The 20890-nt window shown below is 33.8% G+C and overlaps 1 protein-coding gene across 3 annotated transcripts in view; it reads left to right on the top strand.

The window, feature by feature from the left end:
* Nucleotides 1–20890, top strand: part of Galnt13 (polypeptide N-acetylgalactosaminyltransferase 13) — a 635093-nt gene that overhangs the window by 241378 nt on the left and 372825 nt on the right. For all 3 annotated transcript variants that reach the window (XM_027420412.2, XM_035446586.1, XM_027420413.2), the window contains one exon: nt 8263–8431. In XM_027420412.2, the coding sequence (XP_027276213.1) occupies nt 8263–8431 (169 nt within the window). The remainder of the gene's footprint in view (nt 1–8262; nt 8432–20890) is intronic.

The raw sequence follows: 20890 nt of genomic DNA, 5'->3' as shown, positions 1-20890 counted from the left end.
ATTAGAAAAAGGGAAGCAAATTTTTATATGACTACTCCCTAAAAATAGACAGTTGTATCCTACAAAGTTGATCTGAAAAGTTTTGTTTCTAGAGTCACCTCTAGTACATTTTATCCTTAGTTAATCTTCTTGGGGTCTTGACTTTAAATGGATGATAGAAATTCAGAGAAAACATATTTTGTGATTTGGAGGACAATGAGGAGTAAATTATTGGAGTCAGGATGAGCAGATGGCGAGAGATACCTTGGTTATACATCATACCAAAGCCTTCATCATACCAGTATATCATACTCTGTGATGTCATTCTCAGGTCTTCAATCATATTAAGTATAATAACACATATGGCCAATTATTACTTCTAAGATACATGGACGAAAGTAAGTGTATATTAACTGACCTCAATTTAACAAGAGTTACCTCTGATTAATTCAGGTCCTTTAGAATGACAAATATGCCTGGCCAATGGAAAGCCAAGTGTAAAGTATTCTTGATGGCAGAGATATGGCAAAAGGGCTCATTTGATATTTCCCATTATCTGATTCTAATGGAAACAGACTTATGAAGCAAGATAAAAAGTATTTTCTTTGGAACAATGGCATACTAGTGACACGTTGTGAAGCCATACCTATGACAATGACTAAAGTTAAAATTTCTAATTTATAATATTTTTCCTATTGGAAATGATAGATGTAAATGAAGGGTTGCACTCTTAAAAAGAATGAATATTTCCAAAGCACAGAAATCAACAGCAGTAGAATTGACAATGTCTGTTTTGAAATTCTCATTTTAAATAACATGTTTTAGAACATATAACATATGGGACAGTGTTTTGATTTTGTTTAATATTTTGTTCTTATCAATATGTATAACATATCAATGAGTTCTTTCACATAATAAAACTGCTATTTTAAAACAAATTTAGTATTTTTTACTACATACTTTTTCCTGGGAATAAGGTCCATTTCTTCTTTTGCAAACAGTCATCCTCGGTTCAGTATATTTCTGAACAAAATAAAAAATAATCCAAGATACAAGAGAAAATAATGCCATTAATATTCAGTGATTATTTTGATACACTGGTAATTTGCTTATATTTTGTTGATCCTTTATGAGAATTTGAAGGTTAAAATGAATATGCTTCATATCTTAAAAGTAGATCCTATGTTAAAGAGAATGATAACACTCATAAAATGATTCTGCATTCATGATAATTCTACATTTATAATAATATTTAATGTTGAATTAAGTATTAATTGCTTTTAATTATTTTCCATATAATGAGCATCAAACAACATATAATGCACATGTTAATTACTTTTGTAATCTAACCAGTCTTGCAGTCAGGGCATTTCTAACCACATTTACATTATTGATAGAGCAACTAGACAATAGATCTAGCTGCCTTTTCTCAAAGCTGATGCACTGGTCTGCCGATTGAGTCACCTATTAGTGGAAATGAGAAGGATAAATATTTTATGACAATTCGTTTTGACTTGTTCATTTGGCTGGATAGAAATGTATTTTGTGGTGTGTGGGTAGTCTTGTGCTATATATAGGGAAAGGATCAATAGGTAAGAAAAATGACAGTTGCTATTTAAAAGTATACCATGTCAGAGATAAACCACATAGCCAAATTGCTTATTCTTTCCCACATCCTATTTATGCATATCTAAAGCAACAACTTTCATGTTTCTTTTTGTTTTTTTCCATAGCAAGATGCACTCTTGCAGATACAATCCACAAATACAAAATAGTCTGAATACATACTGTAATTACTACATTTTTTCTTCAGAAAGGTGAGAAACACCAATAAGTTTGCTCACACACACACTAAATATTCTTGAAATGTCACATGCATTCATTAACTTTGATTAAGAAAAATATCTTTATCTTCATAGAGGAGACACAAACTGTGATAAACAATTATTTCTCCACTAAAACATTGAGATGACTAAGGAGAATGATATTGTCCTAGGACTATGGATACTCTTTATGATGAATTTGATTTTATTACTTCAAACACTATAACACAATCCACTTACTACAACAGATGGTGATATAAACAATATAATTCTGAGAGTAAATAATTTCTTTGAACATAAAAATTGACAATAATATGCTTTAACCTGATGGTCATGGTATAGGATGTGATCCCTTGCTCCCCCACAGAGGGGAATTTTAAACTCATTCATTATTTAATCATAGAAAATTTATGTTGACCATAACTATTTTTTGTAATACATTGTATTTTTGTCACAGTTATAGGGAGTGCTGAGTTTCTGATTATGTCTCCACAACATATACCACTTTAGCATACTGATTATTGTGACCTGTAGGAATTCAGAAACAGCACTTGCAGGGAGCAATCTCTGAACGCTAATACTAAATTTTACACAGCAAAAAAGTCATAAATTCCCCTGTCAGAAATGTGTCCTCCAGAATGTACTCAGATAAAAAAGCATATCCATTAGAAACTAGAAACCCAGAGTCAACACTAGCAAATCTACGTACAGACTCTTACATTTGCTAACATTCCCCATGCATTTCCTAGTCACTGCCCTGCAATTTACTCCCTTATCCAAACTGCTTTGTACTGCTATGTACCCACAACACCCACAGGAAGGGGTATAATCCTGTCTCTGTGTCTTCATTTTGCATCTATACAGTTCAGTGTGCTCATATAAAAGACTGTGAATCATTTTCTCTTGTTAGTATGTCATATGTATGCTAAATTCTTTGGCTTTTACATGACCCAAGAGGACAAATGGAAGTTTTTCTCCCTGACAGAAAACATTGCAATAAGCTGTTAGTCCAGATGTGCCTTATGAAAAGTCTACTAATATTTTATGTGGAAATTTTAGGTAGAGTATATTGTTTCAAATAGAAAGAATTTTTCATCAGATAAAAAGCTGTTGATTTTAGTATTATTAAAGTTACAGCTAAACATATGAGACAAAATATATAAAGAGTATTTGTGAGGTGTCCTCTACCCTTATTGTGCTGTTTCTTCAGGATCCAAAGGAAAGTCCAAGGAAATGTAGAAATTCATTTAATATTTCCTTTGAAATAAAATTTTGTTATTTCTTGAATGATACAGTGGTCCTAAAATATAAGTATTTCACCAATAGCACAAATTCACCTATAGACAATTACAACCGCTAAATGTGATTTTAGATGCACTGACTTAAAGGAATCACAGAGTAACCTATTAATACTAGAATATTACTTCTTAAATTGAACAAAATGTATCTTCTGATGAAAATCCTGTAATCGTTTCTTTTTTAAATTAACATATTTGTGTTCTTTATAGTGTATATGTGTTTTTAGGTAATATGATATATGTGTGTTGACTGAGGATCACTTGTAGGAGCTGGGACACTCTTTCCCTTGTATAGATCTCAGGGAAGCAAACACAAGATATTAAGCTTGGTGGCAGGTATCCTCACCTGCTGAGCCATGTTGCCCCCTCAAGCCCTTGGTCATCTCTTCTGATTTTACTTTTTACAAATCACTAATAATCATTGTCAACATCTCTTAACTGTTAGGAAAGTCATCTTTCTATCATTGTAATACAGTGTGAGACAATCAATTCATAGCAAGAAAAGTTTGGCTTCATATTTTTTTTTTAATTTAAGACTATGATGAGTTCTGCTTTTTTTACCTGAGCTAGGTGCACATCACCTTGGGAGTCTGTCAGAGCTAATGTTCACTCAGTGGCTAGGAAGTGAAGAGGCTAATGCCCATGATCTCTTCTGAATATATAATCTCTATGACTCAAAGTTTCCATGGCCTGTAAGCAACCTAGGCCCAAGGAGAAGAATGTATCCATATAGATCTGTGAGAATATTTAAGTTCCCAATCATATTAAAAGCACCTGTTTATATGCTTTGATACTAGGTACAAGCATTATATCTTTTAAAAAGTGTCTTAGTTCTTATTTGTTTTCCTGCATGTGAGAGGATTTCTAGATTAAGCACTTTCTCATGACATTGAATGACAAAATAACCTTGCAAACAGAATACCTAACTGGGTGATAATTTTTGTTTAACAACAATAATAGAATTGCTGGTGTTTGAAGTACAAAGTTCATCACCAGTTATGTTCTAACATAATTTGTATTATGGCCTTTGTTTCTGTTTTAATAAGAAATGCATTGTCACATATATCATTAGTCTTTATTTTGTCACTATTTTGAGAGAGGTGATCTTCCCCAGAGAACAACACACTAATTGGTTCTTTAGTGCCACACAGTGAGCACTGAGAACAAACATACAGATAACAGTATATTTTAGTTGTTTTCAGATGAAACTGAAAATTGTCCTCTTAAGATCTGTAAAAATTGTGTTGGAATTTGGATGGGGATTGCCTTGCATCAGTACATTGTTTTATATAGCACGGCTATTTTTACTCTATTAATCCTACTGATAAATGAGCATTGGAAATAGTTCCATCTTCTGATATCTTCTTCAATTTCTTTTTTTTCAAAGTCTTAGAGCTTTTGTCATAAACCTTTCATTGTTTGCTTAGAGTCACATATAGATTTTTTTTTTATTTGAGGCTATTGTGAAAGATGTTGTCCCATGATTTTTGCTCAGTCCATTTGTCATCTATGTAAGAAGAATACTTGTTTTATGAAATAATTTTATATCCAGTGACTTTGCTGAGTGTGTATCAGCAATAAGAGTTCCTGGATGGGATGTTTTAGGGTCACCTACATATACAATCATGTCATCTACAAATAAAGATACTTTGATTTCTTCCTTCACACTTTGCATACTTTTGATCTCCTTCAGTTCTCTTATTGCTCTAGTTAAGACTTCAAATACTATATTAAATAGTTATGGAGCAAGTGGACAGCCTTGTCCTGTTCATGATTTTAATGGAATTTTTTCAGTCAATTTAAATTGATACTGGTTATGGGACTGTTGCTGTAAGCTGCCTTATTATGTTGGGGTATGTCACTTGTATCCCTAATGTTATTCCAGAAATTTTATCATGAAAGGATGTTGGATTCCACCAAGAGATTTTCTATATCTGATGAAATGGTAAAATGTTCTTTGTCTTTCATTTCATTTTCATGGTTGATTACATTTATCAATTAATTTAGGTTGAACCATAACTGCATTTCCTGATTGAAATCTACTACATCATAGTGAAAGATATTTTCAATATGTTCTTGAATTTTTTTACAGACATAAAATGTCTTCCATAACTTGCTTCTTAATTATTTTTTTTTGGAATATCCTTTCCCATCTTTTTTCTCTCAGGTAATATCTATCCTTGATGTTGAGGTATGTTTCTTTGATGCAACAGAGGGAAGGATCCTCTTTTCCCATCCATTCTGTTAGTCTGTGTTTTTTAATTGAAGAATTGAGATCAGTGTTCTGAGAGATATCAATGAGCATTTTTATTGACTTCTGTTTTTATTCTTATGTCTCTCTCTCTCTCTCTCTCTCTCTCTCTCTCTCTCTCTCTCTCTCTCTCTCGTGTGTGTGTGTGTGTGTGTGTGTGTGTGTGTGTGTGTGTGTGTGTGTGTGTGTGTGTGTTTTACCTGTTTTGATTGGATGATTAGGAATTATATATTCCTTATATTTTCTTGGATGTGGTTAACATGTGTAGGATCATATATACTTTCTAGTATAGTATGTATGGCTGGATTAGTAGACTAATATTTCTTGAATTTGGTTTTATCAAAGAGTGTCTTATTTTTCTATTTATGGGGATTGAAAGTTTTGCTGCGTATAGTAAGTCTGAGCTTGCATCTTGCAATCTCTTAGAGTCTCCAGGATATCTGTTCAGCCCCTTCTGCTTTATGTTTTCACTGAAAGTCAAATGTAATTCTAATAGGTCTGCTTTTATATGTTATTTGGTCATTTCCCCTTGAAGCTTTTAATATTCTTTCTTTGTTCTGTACTATTAGTGTTCTGATTATTATGTACCAAAGGACTTTCTCTTCTGGTCGAGTGTATTTGGTGTTCTATCCACTTTTTAAACCTTTATAGGCATCTCCTTCTTTAAGTTAGAGATATTTTTATTAATTTTTAATGTTTTCTGTGCCTTGGGCCTGGGTTTCTTCTCCTACCTCTATTCCTATTATTCTCTGAATTTGTCTTTTTATAGTATCCTAGATTTCTGGTTGTTTTGTGGCAGGATGTTTTTAGATTTAACATCATTTCTGATGTAGCCATTTCTTCCAGTATATCTCCACTGCCTGAGAGTCAGTCTTCCATCTTTTTCACTCTGTAGTGTGGCTTGCCTTTGAGCTCCATGCTTGTGTTCCTAAATTTTTCATTTCCAGATTTTTCACAGTTTGGGTTTTCTTTATTCAATCTTGAGCTGTTTTATTCATTTACTCCACTGGTTTTGTTTTCATGTATTTCTCTTTAAGGGATTCATTCATTTTCTCCCAAGGATGTCCATCATATTCATAAAGGCTATTTTAAGAACTTTGTCTTGTACTTCTACTATATTTCAGTTGTCAGGGCCTATAATATGGTAGGTTGCTGGACTCTTCATGGAACATGTTATCCTGGCTGTTACCAAGTGTGTTTATATTTGATCATCTAAGAATTTGGGTTTGGGAAGATTATAATTCTGGGTGCTAGTATCTGGTCTCGTCTTTGTTGGGTGGGTGTTTTATTTCTTGGTTTCTATTGTGCTTCTCATCCTTAGTAGTGTGTGGTAGCGGTATATTTTCTGGTAAGGAATTTTTCTGGGATCTTTCCAGGTGTGACTACTAGGAGTCCTGGGTAAAATAACTTTCTAGGTATTGAGGGCTGACATTTAGGAATTAAGATAGGATGAGGGTAGTCAAGGGGTCAACAGGTGGGAGGAAAGCAGTGTGCTTCTCCAAGAACTTCTTATTCCCTTAAGAATTTGGAGCACAGATTTAGGAGAGGGGTGTTGGATAGGGTGATTGAATCTGGATAAGCAATGAAGATTGAAGATGTGGAGCCCTCCTACCTTCTTGACTGGCTTATGTGTTTTTCTGTGACGTTTTTGTAGTGGGATCACAGGGAATGACTGTTGGAGTTGGAGTGGGATAGTAGTGTAAGTGGGGAGGATGGTTGGTAAAAAAAGATCAGCCTGACCCAGTGGATATGGTGACGGAAAGGAGAGGGAGCACAGGTGGTCTTCTATAGAGTTAGGGATGATACTTGAGGATTGTATTTATAGGAAGAAGAGATTGAATAATGGCAGCTATTACCTGCTTCCCTAATGGGAGTGGCCTCTGGGTTCAAAGGGAATACCTGCTGGAGTTGGTGACTGTGATAAAATAATGAGTGGTGATAAAATAATTCTGGGGGAATATCTGAGTGTAAATGGGGGCTCAGAGTGGGGGCTGTACCAGGTCATCTGCTATGAAGCAGTGCATGAAAATTTTGAGAAAGATGAATATCTGCAGTTAGGTTCCTGCTTCCCTGGCCAAACTCCACTTTATTTTAATTTAATACAATGATATCAATGGTGAATAGTGTGTTAAAGGTTCGTTGACATCAGCTAGAATCACCATGCTTTATTGTGGTTTAAACATATCTATCTATTATCTCTATCTATCTATCTATCTATCTATCTATCTATCTCACTATCATCTGTCTAATGTATCATTCATCATATATCTATCTAGATATGTGTAGGTATATGCACACTGAAACATGTATTTTAGAGTAGCAAAGCAGTTTGCTATATTGATTACTTGGAATAAATGGAAAGAACATTTGTGTGCATATCAAGTTCTAAATTCTGCTGTTGAATTGTTAAGCCCTGATGTTTCACTAGAGTTTTCAAGTATGAATCACATAGGAGTCTTGACATTTGAAAATGTATTATACCATTGTGAAACTCCTTTTAAGTTATTTCAAAATGATTTGACAACTGATTAACAATCTTCCTTGTTTTTGTAAATATGTAATTATAAAAATGTGCTGAAACACGGAGTTTTAATAAACTTCGTAGATAATTTAATCTTGGCATGTTTTCAAAAGGCATTTTGTCTATTTATGCCTCAACTTCATCTGTCTCAGTTAAAATATGTTACAAGTTGGACAAAAAACTTTATTTTTGAGTTATTTCTTTATGTTGTTTTATTATTACATATTAATACTTCATTGGATTATATACTATGTTTACACTTGGAGCATTACATATAGAGTTTCTTCGTTTAACACACAATTTAAATGCTAATAATACACAACAGAATTTTATTTAAGACATGAACTTACTATGTTCACTATTGGTATTGTACCTGTGTCTGTCTTACAGCTGTTATTTCAAGAAACCAAGAAGGTCCAGGAGAAATGGGAAAGGCTGTGCTTATTCCAAAAGATGACCAAGAGAAAATGAAAGAGTTGTTTAAAATCAATCAGTTTAATCTCATGGCCAGTGACTTGATTGCCCTTAACCGAAGTCTGCCGGATGTGAGATTAGAAGGGTAAGTTTGCATGTGATGTGAAATCTTATGTGTCATTAAGCTCTATGTTTTATAATTTCTTTTCTGACTATATATACATTTATATACATTTTATACCTACCTGGTTCTGGTTGGTTATGAAAAGAATAACTGACTTCAGCTGAGAAATACAAAATATTTTCTTTTCAGATCAAGACAAATACATTACTTGCAAAGGCACTAAAGCTTCCAAAGACCAATAAGTTTTTATCCATAAGGTCATCTTTCCTTTACTCTATCTTCCTGAATACCAGACATGATATTTCATAATTTATTTGCACATAAACATCTTAGAATACACCATAAACTTCATTTGGAAAAAAATGTATAAGGCACAAAATTAGCCAGTTTATTGCATACTTCTTTGACTCTTTAAAATTATTTACTACTGAACATGGGTATAGCCATTGGTGAAGCACTTGGGTAGTACTATCAAGGGCCTATATTTAATTCCCCATACCATGTGAAATATTTATTATGGGTATTAGCAATTTATACTACTAATTTTAATTGATTATTCAGTTATCAACAATAGAACATCTATTCAATTAGAAGTAATAGTTCTTGAAAAATTATGTTAAAACATTCAACATTTATGTGATTGACTGTAAGATGATCTAAATAGCTAAACATATTTTAAATATATGGAACTAAATATGAATATTTAGTGGCAGCTTTATCACCTTATTAAAATACTGTCAGCAATCACAAAAGATATGTTCTGAGATTCTAAAAAGTTGTAAAGTTTTCAAATACATTTTAGATCACACTTCTATGTAAATAGACAGTTAATATGAGCTGCACAATGATATTCTTTATGTAAAAACATTTTTAGTACAAATAATGTGTGTCACTAATAATAGGCTATACTGTGGTAATAGCAGTATATTTACTAGTTGTGTATTCTTTTTTTCTTTTCTGATTGTGTTAAATGAAACTTAAACCTTGTTAAGATTCTAGGGTTGGTGATTAGCCAGGATTCATTTGGTGAGTATATGAATGGCTCCTTATATCATTATATTGTTCTGAAATGCACCTTTCAAGAAAAACAATAACCTTGGCATGTTATCATAACCTATAAATAGGGAGGACAAATAAAGAGGATCTCACACTTGAAAAAATCCTGGGTCTCCTTGGGACCAAACTAGGTCCTTTACATGTGGGAGACAGTTGTGTAGCTTCTTCTATCTGAGGGGACCCCGGCAGTAAAACCAGAATCTATCCCTGATGCATGAGCTAGCTTGTCGGAGCCCATTCTCTATGGTGAGACACCATGCTCAACCTCAATCCAGGGGGGTGGCCTTGGTGCTGCCTTAACTTGATATATCAGGCTCTGTTGACTCCCCTGCATGGGAAGCCTTACCCTTTAGGCGGAGTGGGTGGGGGATGGGCTGAGTAGGCAAGTGGGGGAAAGAGAAAGGGTGTGAGGGAGAATTGAGTTTGAAACGCAAAATGAAATTAAAATAAATAATTTTTTAGTAAAAGAAAAAGAAAATAAAAAGCCTGGCTCTACCTAGAAATTTTTAGGCACACCTGGATACCATAAAGATAGAGTGTTTACAAAACACTGTCAAGCAGGGAGAAAAATCAAAAATAGTCCTGTGGTTTGTACACTTTTGTTCCTCAACAAATAGATATTGGTTAGTAAATGTATGTATAATTTCTAACCAGATTATATTTATTTTATGTGCTTGGATTTCTTCATATGTATTTAGACATTTGCATCTAAAAGATATAAGTAAATTAATTAATAATTACCCACAGGGATGTTAAATGATTAATTGTGTGCATGTACAACTTTTATAGACTTAAATAATTTGCTGAAATATGTTCACTTATTTTTTGTGAAGAACTTGAGTTACTACTTAGAAATGAAGATCTTAGTAAATTTCTTCACATGTCTATTCTACTATAATAAAATGTTTAGAACACATCATCAACATTTTCGAAAAATACCAACAATGTTACTTTGAATCTCAATCTAAACTATATTGAGAGGGGAAACTGTGGCTAGGATGTAAAATAAATAAATAAACAAAAATATGTTTCATTTAAAGAGGCAAGATGGGTACCTGGGAAGAAATGACATCTGAGACAGATATGATATCCAAACAGATGTGATCACATGTATATACACATGAGCAAAGTGTATGCACACACACAAGAGCAAACTTAACAAGCATCACACACATACACTTTAGAAGTTGTGTTTATATTTCAAAAAAAATATTCTGTTTGCAATGAAAAAGGGCTAAGTAGTCATTATTCAGTTTGAGGCAAACTTGATGAAACATAACACATTGGAGCTAAATTCTCATCCAAGGGACATTTAAATATTTATGTTGAAGTAACTAATATATTGAATAAATGACCCATACTTTTATGTTGTACTAAATTATGTTGAGATAAAATTATTGTTATCACTAAAACCACAGTATATATGTATTTTCAATGTAATTAAATGCTGTCTTTAGGAAATCTATGAGATTTATCTCATCATGTAGATAAACATATAAATAAAATTCCCAACGGTTGCATCCAGTCTGTTCTTGTTCATTTAAGTATACTGCAAGAGAGAGAGAGAGAGAGAGAGAGAGAGAGAAGGCTTTTACAATTCTGACTTAGAATGTTGAAAATGGTTAAACTGGCATGAATAAATACTATTCATGGTTTATAAGTTTAGTAATTAAAGGCTTTTGTATCAAGAGAATAAATGAATAGATGTCATTTTATTCATTTTTAAATCTATTCTTTCTGTTACTATTTGGAGAAATGGGGTGGGAAAAGAAACTTCTTACGTGGCACTAATAGATTATGTGGATCACCTGTTCCTTGGAATTACAAAAATGGCAGAAAAAAAGAGTAGAGATTATAGAGGGGAAGCCTTGTCAATAAATGTAGTTTATTGCATAAACTAGAGCAAGTTGCATATACCTGTAAGCACATACATGCTATGTCTTCTTTTTAATAATCTACAGAATGACTGAGTCATGGTAACTCATGCCTTTAATCACAACTCTGCAGCGGCTAGGCAAGCTGATCTCTGTAACTTCAAGACAAGTCTCATCTACAGAGAAAATTCCAGGACAGCCAAGGCTACACCGAGAAACCCTGTTCCCAAAATACAAGAAAGAAAAATAACAATCCATAAAGTACTCAAATACTTTCAAATGCATTAAACAAAATGAAAATAAAAACACATATTATTTCATATTTCTGAAATGTGTTTAAGTTATTTTTGCATAGGAACCAAAAATTCAGTTTTTTCTAAATAAGACAATTCAAAATCCAATGATACCATGTCACTAGCATTTCTGGAACTAGAGGAAACAATAGCAATCTGATGGTGATGGGTGTTCTGGGAGCATAATTCCATTTTACTATGCACAAAATGGGTGTGGGAGGGATTGTTTTATAATCATGGAGCCAAATCAGGCGATTTCAAGGCCTGACTCCCTGCCTCACTCCTGCTTCTTAGCAACTCATTGTTTTTCTAAACCACAGATTCTTTTCACTGCATAGGCTAATCAGTCACTTAGCCAACCAGCACATCTCTGTTGTTTAACTAATGTAGGTAGCCTTCAGAACAACTAAATAATAACACTGGGCCTGATAAGCAATGAAAACAATTATTTGTTTAAAAACTAATTATGATATTTTATCAACAAATTTATGCTTGGAAAAACTAATGAATTCATCTAGTTGCCTTAAGTTCTTAATAACATGCATAGCTAAAATATTTTCAGTTTTGTTTGTTATTCTGTAGAATTTTTATGCCCTCTAGCTACTTTTTTGGATTCAAGAAAACTTTTAAATTTCCAACTTTTCTTTCTACTCTGATTATTTTGGAGTAAGAAGTTAACAGTTATTATTGAAAGGCTCTAAGCAATTGACCCAATTGGCAACGTAATTTTCATTTACTAGAATGCAGAAATAACAGCACTCTTAAGGACTGGTATTGAGCTACTTGAAAGTTATAATGTAGCTGGCATTTAAATACACTTCATGGCTAAAATGAGGAAATAGGGAATTCTTTTCAAAGTATTAATGTCCTAGACCAAATACCTTCTTATATATGCACACTTGCAAGCTGAAAGAGAAAAGGCTCTAGCAGACTGGCATTAGCCAAAGAATACCTGTTGCATACAAATTTTTGTTCTCAAAGGACAAAGAGTTATTTACTCCCTGAAATGTAAATAAACCATACTATATATTATTCTTTGTTAAGTCTCAGGAGTGCCTCTCTATTCATACAGATTGCCATTCACATCAATTAAAATATGATAAATGTAGCAGAGATTGCACAAAGGAGAAGGAGAAAATGAGAATATTAATTGGATTTCTGATCTCTCTTCCACATCTTTTCTTTTTAATTTGAGAATTACTGTAACTCTCCTATACTGATGATTTTTTTTCCTGTAAAGATAATAATGACTACTATAACACGGTGGCATATGTGCTCATGTGTGGAATTAATTTCATTACTCATCTTATAAGCTTACCCTTTCATTCTCCTTGCCCCACCTCTCTCTATGTATTATATTGGTGATGGTAATTCTATTATCTTTCAAATGAAGAACTAGTATAAACCTGTTTATTCATGGTTTGGGAACACATTTTAGTACCTCTGCAGTCACAGAGCATGCCACATCACCTCATTTAGACTCAACTGACTTTCCACTGCCCCATCTATAAGTCAGTTTTTGACTTGCTGTTAATTTTTCATGACTTTTATTAAACATATGAAACATAAAACCATCTTATGTGTTCTTCCATCACAGTTCATCTGTAGGAGTTTAAAGAAGTGTCAGAATGTGCTGTCTCCAAACATTCAACTTTAGGCTAAGATCAATTTTATCTGAGCATAATGGAGATTAAAAACAAAAAAAGGTCTGGTAAAGTGCATTACTCCTTTGCATTCCCCTAACATTGGTGCATGCATTTCACTTGAAATTTCGCACAAGCAGGAAAATAATATGAACAGCAGAGATGAGACAGTTTCAAGATAAGCTGTGTAAACTAAACATTACTGAACAATTTTGTCTTGCATTAAATTCCCTCACTTAAAAAACTTTAGTTGCAATTCCCCATACTTGTGACAACCACCCCCCTTTTCTTTGATTTGTCATCTCAAAATGTATCACTAGCTGTTAGAATGATATTCAAGGAAACTGCAGGGCTGCTTGGTAGATGAGTATCAATTTGCAAATGTAAAAAGTGTTATGAGATCAGGAAAGTAACACAGAGCTAAGATTACACACAGCTCATTTTGGGGGGAATTTGAATAGAGTGCATCCAAAAGCAGCAAGAGAGATGGGTCGAGATGGGTCCCATAGCTTCAGGCAGAAGGAACTGTGCTAAATCGGACAAATCTGGTGTCAGATGGATTCACCTGAATTTCTCAAATAGGTGGAAAGCACTCAGTATCAGATAAGAAGCATTCTGGACTTCAGTGGCTAGTGAATCACTCGCACATTTTTTTTCTTTTTTATCTGTTTTATATTTATTTTATAACTTTTAAAACAATTTTGTTTATTCCCTCTCCCTCCCTTCCATTGCTCCTCCCACTCCTCTCCTTTCGCCACCCTATCCCTCATCTATTCCTCAGAGAGGATGAGGCCTCCCATGGGGACCCATCAAAGTCTGTCACATCATTTGAGGCAAGATGAAAACCCTGGCCCCTGTATCTAGGCTGAGAGAGTATCTCTACATATGGAATAGGCTCTAAAAAGTCAGTTCATGTACTAGTGATAAATACTGGTTCCACTGACATGGGCCCCATAAACTGCCCAAGCCACCCCTTCCCCTGCAACTGTCACCCATATTCAGGGGGCATAGTTCTGCCACATGCAGACCTGTCAGTCTGGAGTCAGTGAGCTCCCACTTGCTCGGTCATCTGTTTCTGTGGGTTTCCCCAACATGGTCTTGACCCCTTTGTTCATATTTTCACTCTAACAACTCAAAAACTGGACTGCAGAGTTTGGCCTAGTGTTTAGCTGTGAATTTCTGAATCCACTCCCTTTAGTTACTGGATGAAGGCTCTCTATGATGGCCATTAAGGTAGTCTCTTTTCTAAAATTAATTTTTATTTACATTAAAAACAATCTCATTTTTTATACCAATTCAAGGTACCTCTCCCTCTCTTCCTCCCATTCCTTCTACCAACTCCCAAATCAGCTGTGTGAGGAAGTGACTGGGTATGCAAAGTGACAGCTACAGCCAAGATGACTAAAGTCATGTCAAACATCTCAAAAATGTATATAAATCCACTGCATTTATTTATTTATTTTGTTGAATCTTCATTCCTTTTTTTAAAAAAAATCTGGATGCCTGTGAAGATTGTTATTAAAAACAACAAACCCAAAATTCAAACACCAAAAAAACTGATACACCGTTTTTTTCTGTGAAAATTTTCCTAATATGCCTTTTGTCTGTTCATTTAAAATGCTTCTGCTGCAAACCTAGGAGCAGAAGAGATTTCTGCCTCCTTACAGGTACATTCACATTGCACAGTAACCTGTTCTCAGAATTCTTGTAATCTTGCAGAATTGAAACTACAATATAAAAAATAGTAGTACTATGCATGATGTCATCCATCTACCATTTCAGTACTTGGGAGCTTGAGGAAGACTGATTACACAGTTCAAGATAACCTTCTGCTACCACATGCATTCCAGTGTGGACTGTAGAATGCTATCTCTACATGAAATAAAATAATAATGATTAACACTGTCCCATTTCTTGTCCATATGATTCTTTTGCCTATATATATACACTTTATTACTGTATATGCCACAAATACTTGAAACCATAATGTGCCCATGTTTTTGTGGCTGACATTTAATTTCACAATGTCCTCAAATTGCATCCATATTGTACCACATGTCAGAGTTTCCTAAATATTTAAGTCAGAATAATATTGCATAGATAGATGGATGAATAAAGAAACATATGAGATCTAAATATGACATTTTGTCATGTATGAGAAGATGGACATGGACGCTTAGGTTACTTGTGTCTTTGGCTATTTCCAACTCTGCTATTATAAACATGGGGGTATAACTCTTTGAGAGCTATTTTTAAATTATTTTGTTATAAATTCAGAGGACTAGTTGCTTGTTCATAATGCTGCAATTTTCTGTTTTCTGAAACAGCACCCTAACTTTACAATGCTGCACTCCTTTAAATTTCAGTTTACCTGGGTACCAGTTTTCTTAAATTCTCATTAGTGCTTCACTTTAATTTTTTATTCTTTAATATATTCCCCTTTTATGATATGGGATCTCATGCATCCTAAGTTGACTTCAAACTACTCATGTTGTAGCCGATATTGGCCATGACCCCTAAACCATCCTGCCTCAACCTCCCAAGTAACAGGATGACACATATTCATCACCGTGTCTACCTATTTCGCTGGATTGTAGTCATCCTATGAGACATGATTTTAGTTTTAATTTTCATGCTAATTAGATGATAAGAAATAACTCTTGATATTTGTGTTTGCTTTTTCACCAGTTGTGTATTTCAGTAGTGATCTCAGTCTGCTGTTTACAAAGTTTCATGGATGAAGAATGAAACTTACACTTACCTGTGGTTATAAGAATAAGTATTTATAATGCAGTTACATATTATGCTGGTTTAGAAAAGTAGCAGTAATAGTTTCCCCTCTGAGATCCATGCAATCACTAGCCATAGGTAGCTAGTTAGGAAGAAAATTATATCATTTTTCTCTTCTCCCTTTCCTCCCTCCCCTTCTAGCTACTTTCTTCTCAAACTCCTTTCTTGAACCCCCATACTTCAAGTTGATAGCTTTTTTCTTTTTGCTGGGCCTACTTTTGTTGTTTGTGTCTATGTAGATTCAGGGTTGACCATTCTAAGTTGAGCAACCCATAAGGGAACTCATTCCAGGGAGAGGCTAACTCTCTTTCTCCTAGCAGACATTAATTGCCTGTAGTTCTTTGTGAATGGGTGTGACCCCACACAGGGCTTTCCCTCCCCAATTAACATGTCCATTGTTCTGGTCTTGATTATGCTGCTGTTTCTTGGAGAGACTGTTACAAAGCAGAGTTCTTGGTATTCTGGCTCTTGCAATCTATTTTCCCCCTGTTTAGTGGTATTCCTAAGCCACAGATGCAGGAGCTTTAGATGTATCTGCTGGGTTCTGGGCTCCCAATGATTCTTTCATCTACGCATTATGCCTAACTTCAGTTTTCTTTGATGTTCACTTTGATGAAGTGTGGTAACTCCACTTACATTTCCCTGGATTGTCTCTCAGGGGTTAAGAATGGGGCCTTGTTGATGAATACAGCCTGTGCTTAGGACACAGGACCTCAAGAATTTTATCTGGAATGAAAGCCTCTTTCTTGTGGTCTAGCTTTCATGGTTCCAAAAATACTATGCAAACTGACAAAAAAGGAAAGCGATTAAATAACTCTGTCCAATTGCAACACCTATAGGCACAATAATTACCCGCATGGTAAAATATACATAAGGTGCAGAAATGGTACTCATGTGTTGATTCCAACAAGCAGCTGTCTATTTGAACACATACCAGGAGGGAAGTCATAACTGGTGCTGGAAAAATAGTCACTTCTCTGAGGCTAGTCAGTTCTTACTCCTAGGACAATAATCAACTTCCATGATTTTTCTAGACCAGCATAATTCCTAACTACACTTTAAATCTTATGTTATCATTTTTAACATATATAGAAGTCATTGCTGAGTCCAGTGTAACCAAGATTTTTGTTCATTTTGCTCATGTTCTCTTTTTATAACATTATAATTTTATGGTATTTAGTATTATTATATAGTTTTATTTTGGATTAGTTTTCTCTATTTATCTACTTACTTTAAAACAGTCTTCCTAGGACAGGATGCTTGTGGATCTCAGAATCTCTTTCCTCAACCTTCTGAGTGTTGCATTATTGGCATATGCCACATTGCCCTCACTCTAGCTTTCATGTTTGGAACATTAATCTATTACCAGTAACGATCTACTTTCTATACATCTGGAGAGGGGCTGCTTAACTCATTCTTTTACATGCGGTTATTTGGTTTTATGCATACTGTTTGTTGATAAACCTCTGTTCTCCCATTACTTAGTCTTGGCTTCTTCCTTGTGAAAATCACTTGGCTTTGTATTAAAGGTCTATGTTCTACTCTGCTTGATAAATCAGTTTACTTTTATGCCTACATCACCGTGCTTTGATGACTGTAGCATTGTGGTTAATTTTGAAATTAGGAAATGTCAAGCATCCAACCCTGTGATTTAACCTTTTTAAATGATGACATTTTCTTCCTGCAGTTTGGAACTTAGCATTCAGTTTTTGTTTGCTGTCTCACATTAATATTTAAAATCTTTTATATATCATTTAACATTTATTAAGATCTAGTGGCAAACACATGAATACTAAGAAATACATAATTCTCTATTATGCAATGGATTGTCTAATATCTAGAACCTGGCAGTGTGATATTATAAAAGTAACATTTTGTTGAGATGAGGTGGAATACAACTTTATCAGAGTTTTATTTGGAACTAGGCTTTATATGATAGATATGTATATATATGAACTGAGCCTAAGATATACTGCAGATAGCTGTCTGAGTTACAAGGAAAAAGTAGTGGGAAAAAAAACAATGCTGGGTATAATGGAACTAGTGAAGTTATCATTTTAGAATATTTGTTGCAAGTCAACTAAGATATGCCTCCCTGGCCATTGTCATTTGTGTATACATAGCTACAATCTATTGTGTGAATCTTTGTGGGGTTCTTTTTTTGTTTTTTGTGTTTTTGTTTTTTTTTTTTTTTTTTTTGGTTTTTTGAGACAGAGTTTCGCTGTGGCTTTGGAGCCTATCCTGGCACTCCCTCTGTAGATCAGGCTGGCCTTGAACTCACAGAGTTCCATCTGCCTCTGCCACCCTAGTGTTGGGATTAAAGGTGTGCACCACCAATGCTCGGCTTGTGTGAATCGTTTTTATTTATATTCTTCATACTTTATTATTTTGCTTTAAAATGTCTTTGTTTTTTATTACAACTGTGTGATGGCATTAATCATTACAAATTACTTGTTCTCATTGTAATATTGTCTTACATGGTTTTACTACACTATAATTACATCCCCTTCCTGATTTCCACTCTTGTTCCATCCCTTTGCCTCAGTTCCCTTAAAATACCTTCCCCTTTCTTGTCAGTACATCTCTTACTATTATATTCCATAGTTTCAACGTATGATATAAGCATACAAAAGTTTTCTTTCTGTTTGTCTGATTTTATTTAACATTATAATCTCTGTTTCTATACAATTTTCTGAAAATGGAATGATGTTAGCTTCTTTATTTCTAAATGAAACTCCATTGCATATTTATATACCATGTTTTTAAAAATCCATTAGTCTGTCTATACACAACTAGTTAATTTTTATATCTTGAATTTTGTGAATATGCCAGAATAAGACAAAATGTTATGTGAGGGTCTCCTTTGTTTGCAGGTATCATTTCCTTCACCAAGAGTGATGCAATTGGATATATTTTTAGTTTTGGGAGGGACATCTGTAATGAAGGACCACCATAGTTTTCCATGAGTCTTGTACTTATTTACATTCCCACCAAAAGTGTTCCATCTTCTCCAGATCCTCTCTAATACCCGGTCATGCTTTGTGTTTCCTGGCAATAAACATTTTTTTCTTGTGAATATGCAGAATCCCAGGGAAGTTTCATTTTAAATTTTGCTTATAGCTAAAGATTATGAACCATTTGCCTTATATTTATTGGCCATTTGTATTTTTGACACATATCTGTTAGAACATTTGGCAAAATACTGATCCGTTTCTTCTTAGCTGTTTATATATTTTGGATATGATTTAAGTCACAGATGACTAGCTGGAAGGATATTATTTCCTCTTCTGTAGAATGAATTTTTATTTTGCTGTGTCCTTTCCTGTCAGAGGTTTTTAATTTCTTATGATCTTATTAGTTAATCATTATATTTATTACTTGAGATATCAGAGTTCTACTCATGCAATTACTATGAAATGTTTGTACCTTAAGTTGTTTATAAATGTCTCATATTTTTCTACTATCAGAGGTTCAAAATTTAATCAGATTTCTAATATGTTGCTTTGGTTACATGCAGTTCATGTAGAAAATATAATTCTATTTAGTCCCCTTAAAAATGAGGGTTCTTGATAAAAATTGACAAATTGAGGTTTAGGAGCACAACTGGTGTAAAATTAACACTTGGAACTAATGAGATTCTATGAGAGGTATGGAAGCATGTACATATTAATTGATTAAAAATAAAATATTTTATCAAAGTAAAGGATTTTAAAAATAAGATAGAAAGGTGATTTTTAAATAGTATAAAATAATAAGGAATGTAAAAACATACAAAAAGTATAGCATTTGAGACTGTGTATGGAAATAATTCCAGTAGAATGGGGAATTATAATTAGAGGACTATAGAGCATGATGAAGTATAGTTAAAATGGACAGTAGTTTTTATGTTTGTTTGTTTGCTTGCTTTTGGTGATTTTTTTTTTAGCATTCAGACATGTGAGGATAGAGAACCAAGAATAATAGAATAGGTATTAGTCAAATGATAATATCAGGTATGAAAATATTTTTTCTCTATTGTTATAGGAAATTTATCATAGATAGGCCAAGTCTGAAAGTAATAAGTTTCTTTATCGTGCATAGTATTGACACAGAGAGGATATCCTCACATTCCTATCAGATTTATCCTTCCTCACTCCCTTTCTTTCTTCATTGAGTTCCTTTCCTCTTCCCCCAATTAAAGGCCTCCCTCTAATCAATTCCCTGAATTCTATCACCTATCACATATAACCTCCTATTTCACTGTTTAGAACTTCTTGGTTCCATGGTACCATTTCCTTTCCTGGATTCTGCATAACTTGGGTTATATACTCACACACGAAGATCTATAGCTAGAAATGACAAATGAGATAGGATATGCTGTGTTTATCCTTCTGGGACTGAGTTGCCTTACTCAATAAAATATTTCATACTTCTATTCATTACCTACAAATTTCTTTTTTCTTTATTGATGAATGTAGGAGAATCTATAACTAACACTAATCCAAACAGCATTGTAAATATTTGTCCTTATACCTGTAGATGAGTATAGTTTTCACTCTTTATCTAGGAAACTTCTCTTTTCAACAGAAAAAGACCATTAGAGAAAACTACAATAGATCAAGATGTACACTTTTTGAGACACATTTAGTCTTTTAAATTTCATGTTTTGAGGATTCTCTTTCCAGATCATAGCTCATTGAAATAATTGTCTCTTTTTTGGTAACTTTTATTTCTTGACTTGTTTACATATTCTGGATATTAACCCTCTGTCATATATATAGCAGTCAAAGATTCTTTCCTACTTTGTGGTCATTCTCTTTATTGGATTATTTCCTTAACTCTACA

Source organism: Cricetulus griseus, chromosome 6 (assembly GCF_003668045.3).
Source record: "Cricetulus griseus strain 17A/GY chromosome 6, alternate assembly CriGri-PICRH-1.0, whole genome shotgun sequence".
NCBI classification, from domain to species: domain Eukaryota; kingdom Metazoa; phylum Chordata; class Mammalia; order Rodentia; family Cricetidae; genus Cricetulus; species Cricetulus griseus.
The sequence above is the reverse complement of the archived record's forward strand: the minus strand, read 5'-3'. Positions and strand labels throughout refer to the sequence as shown.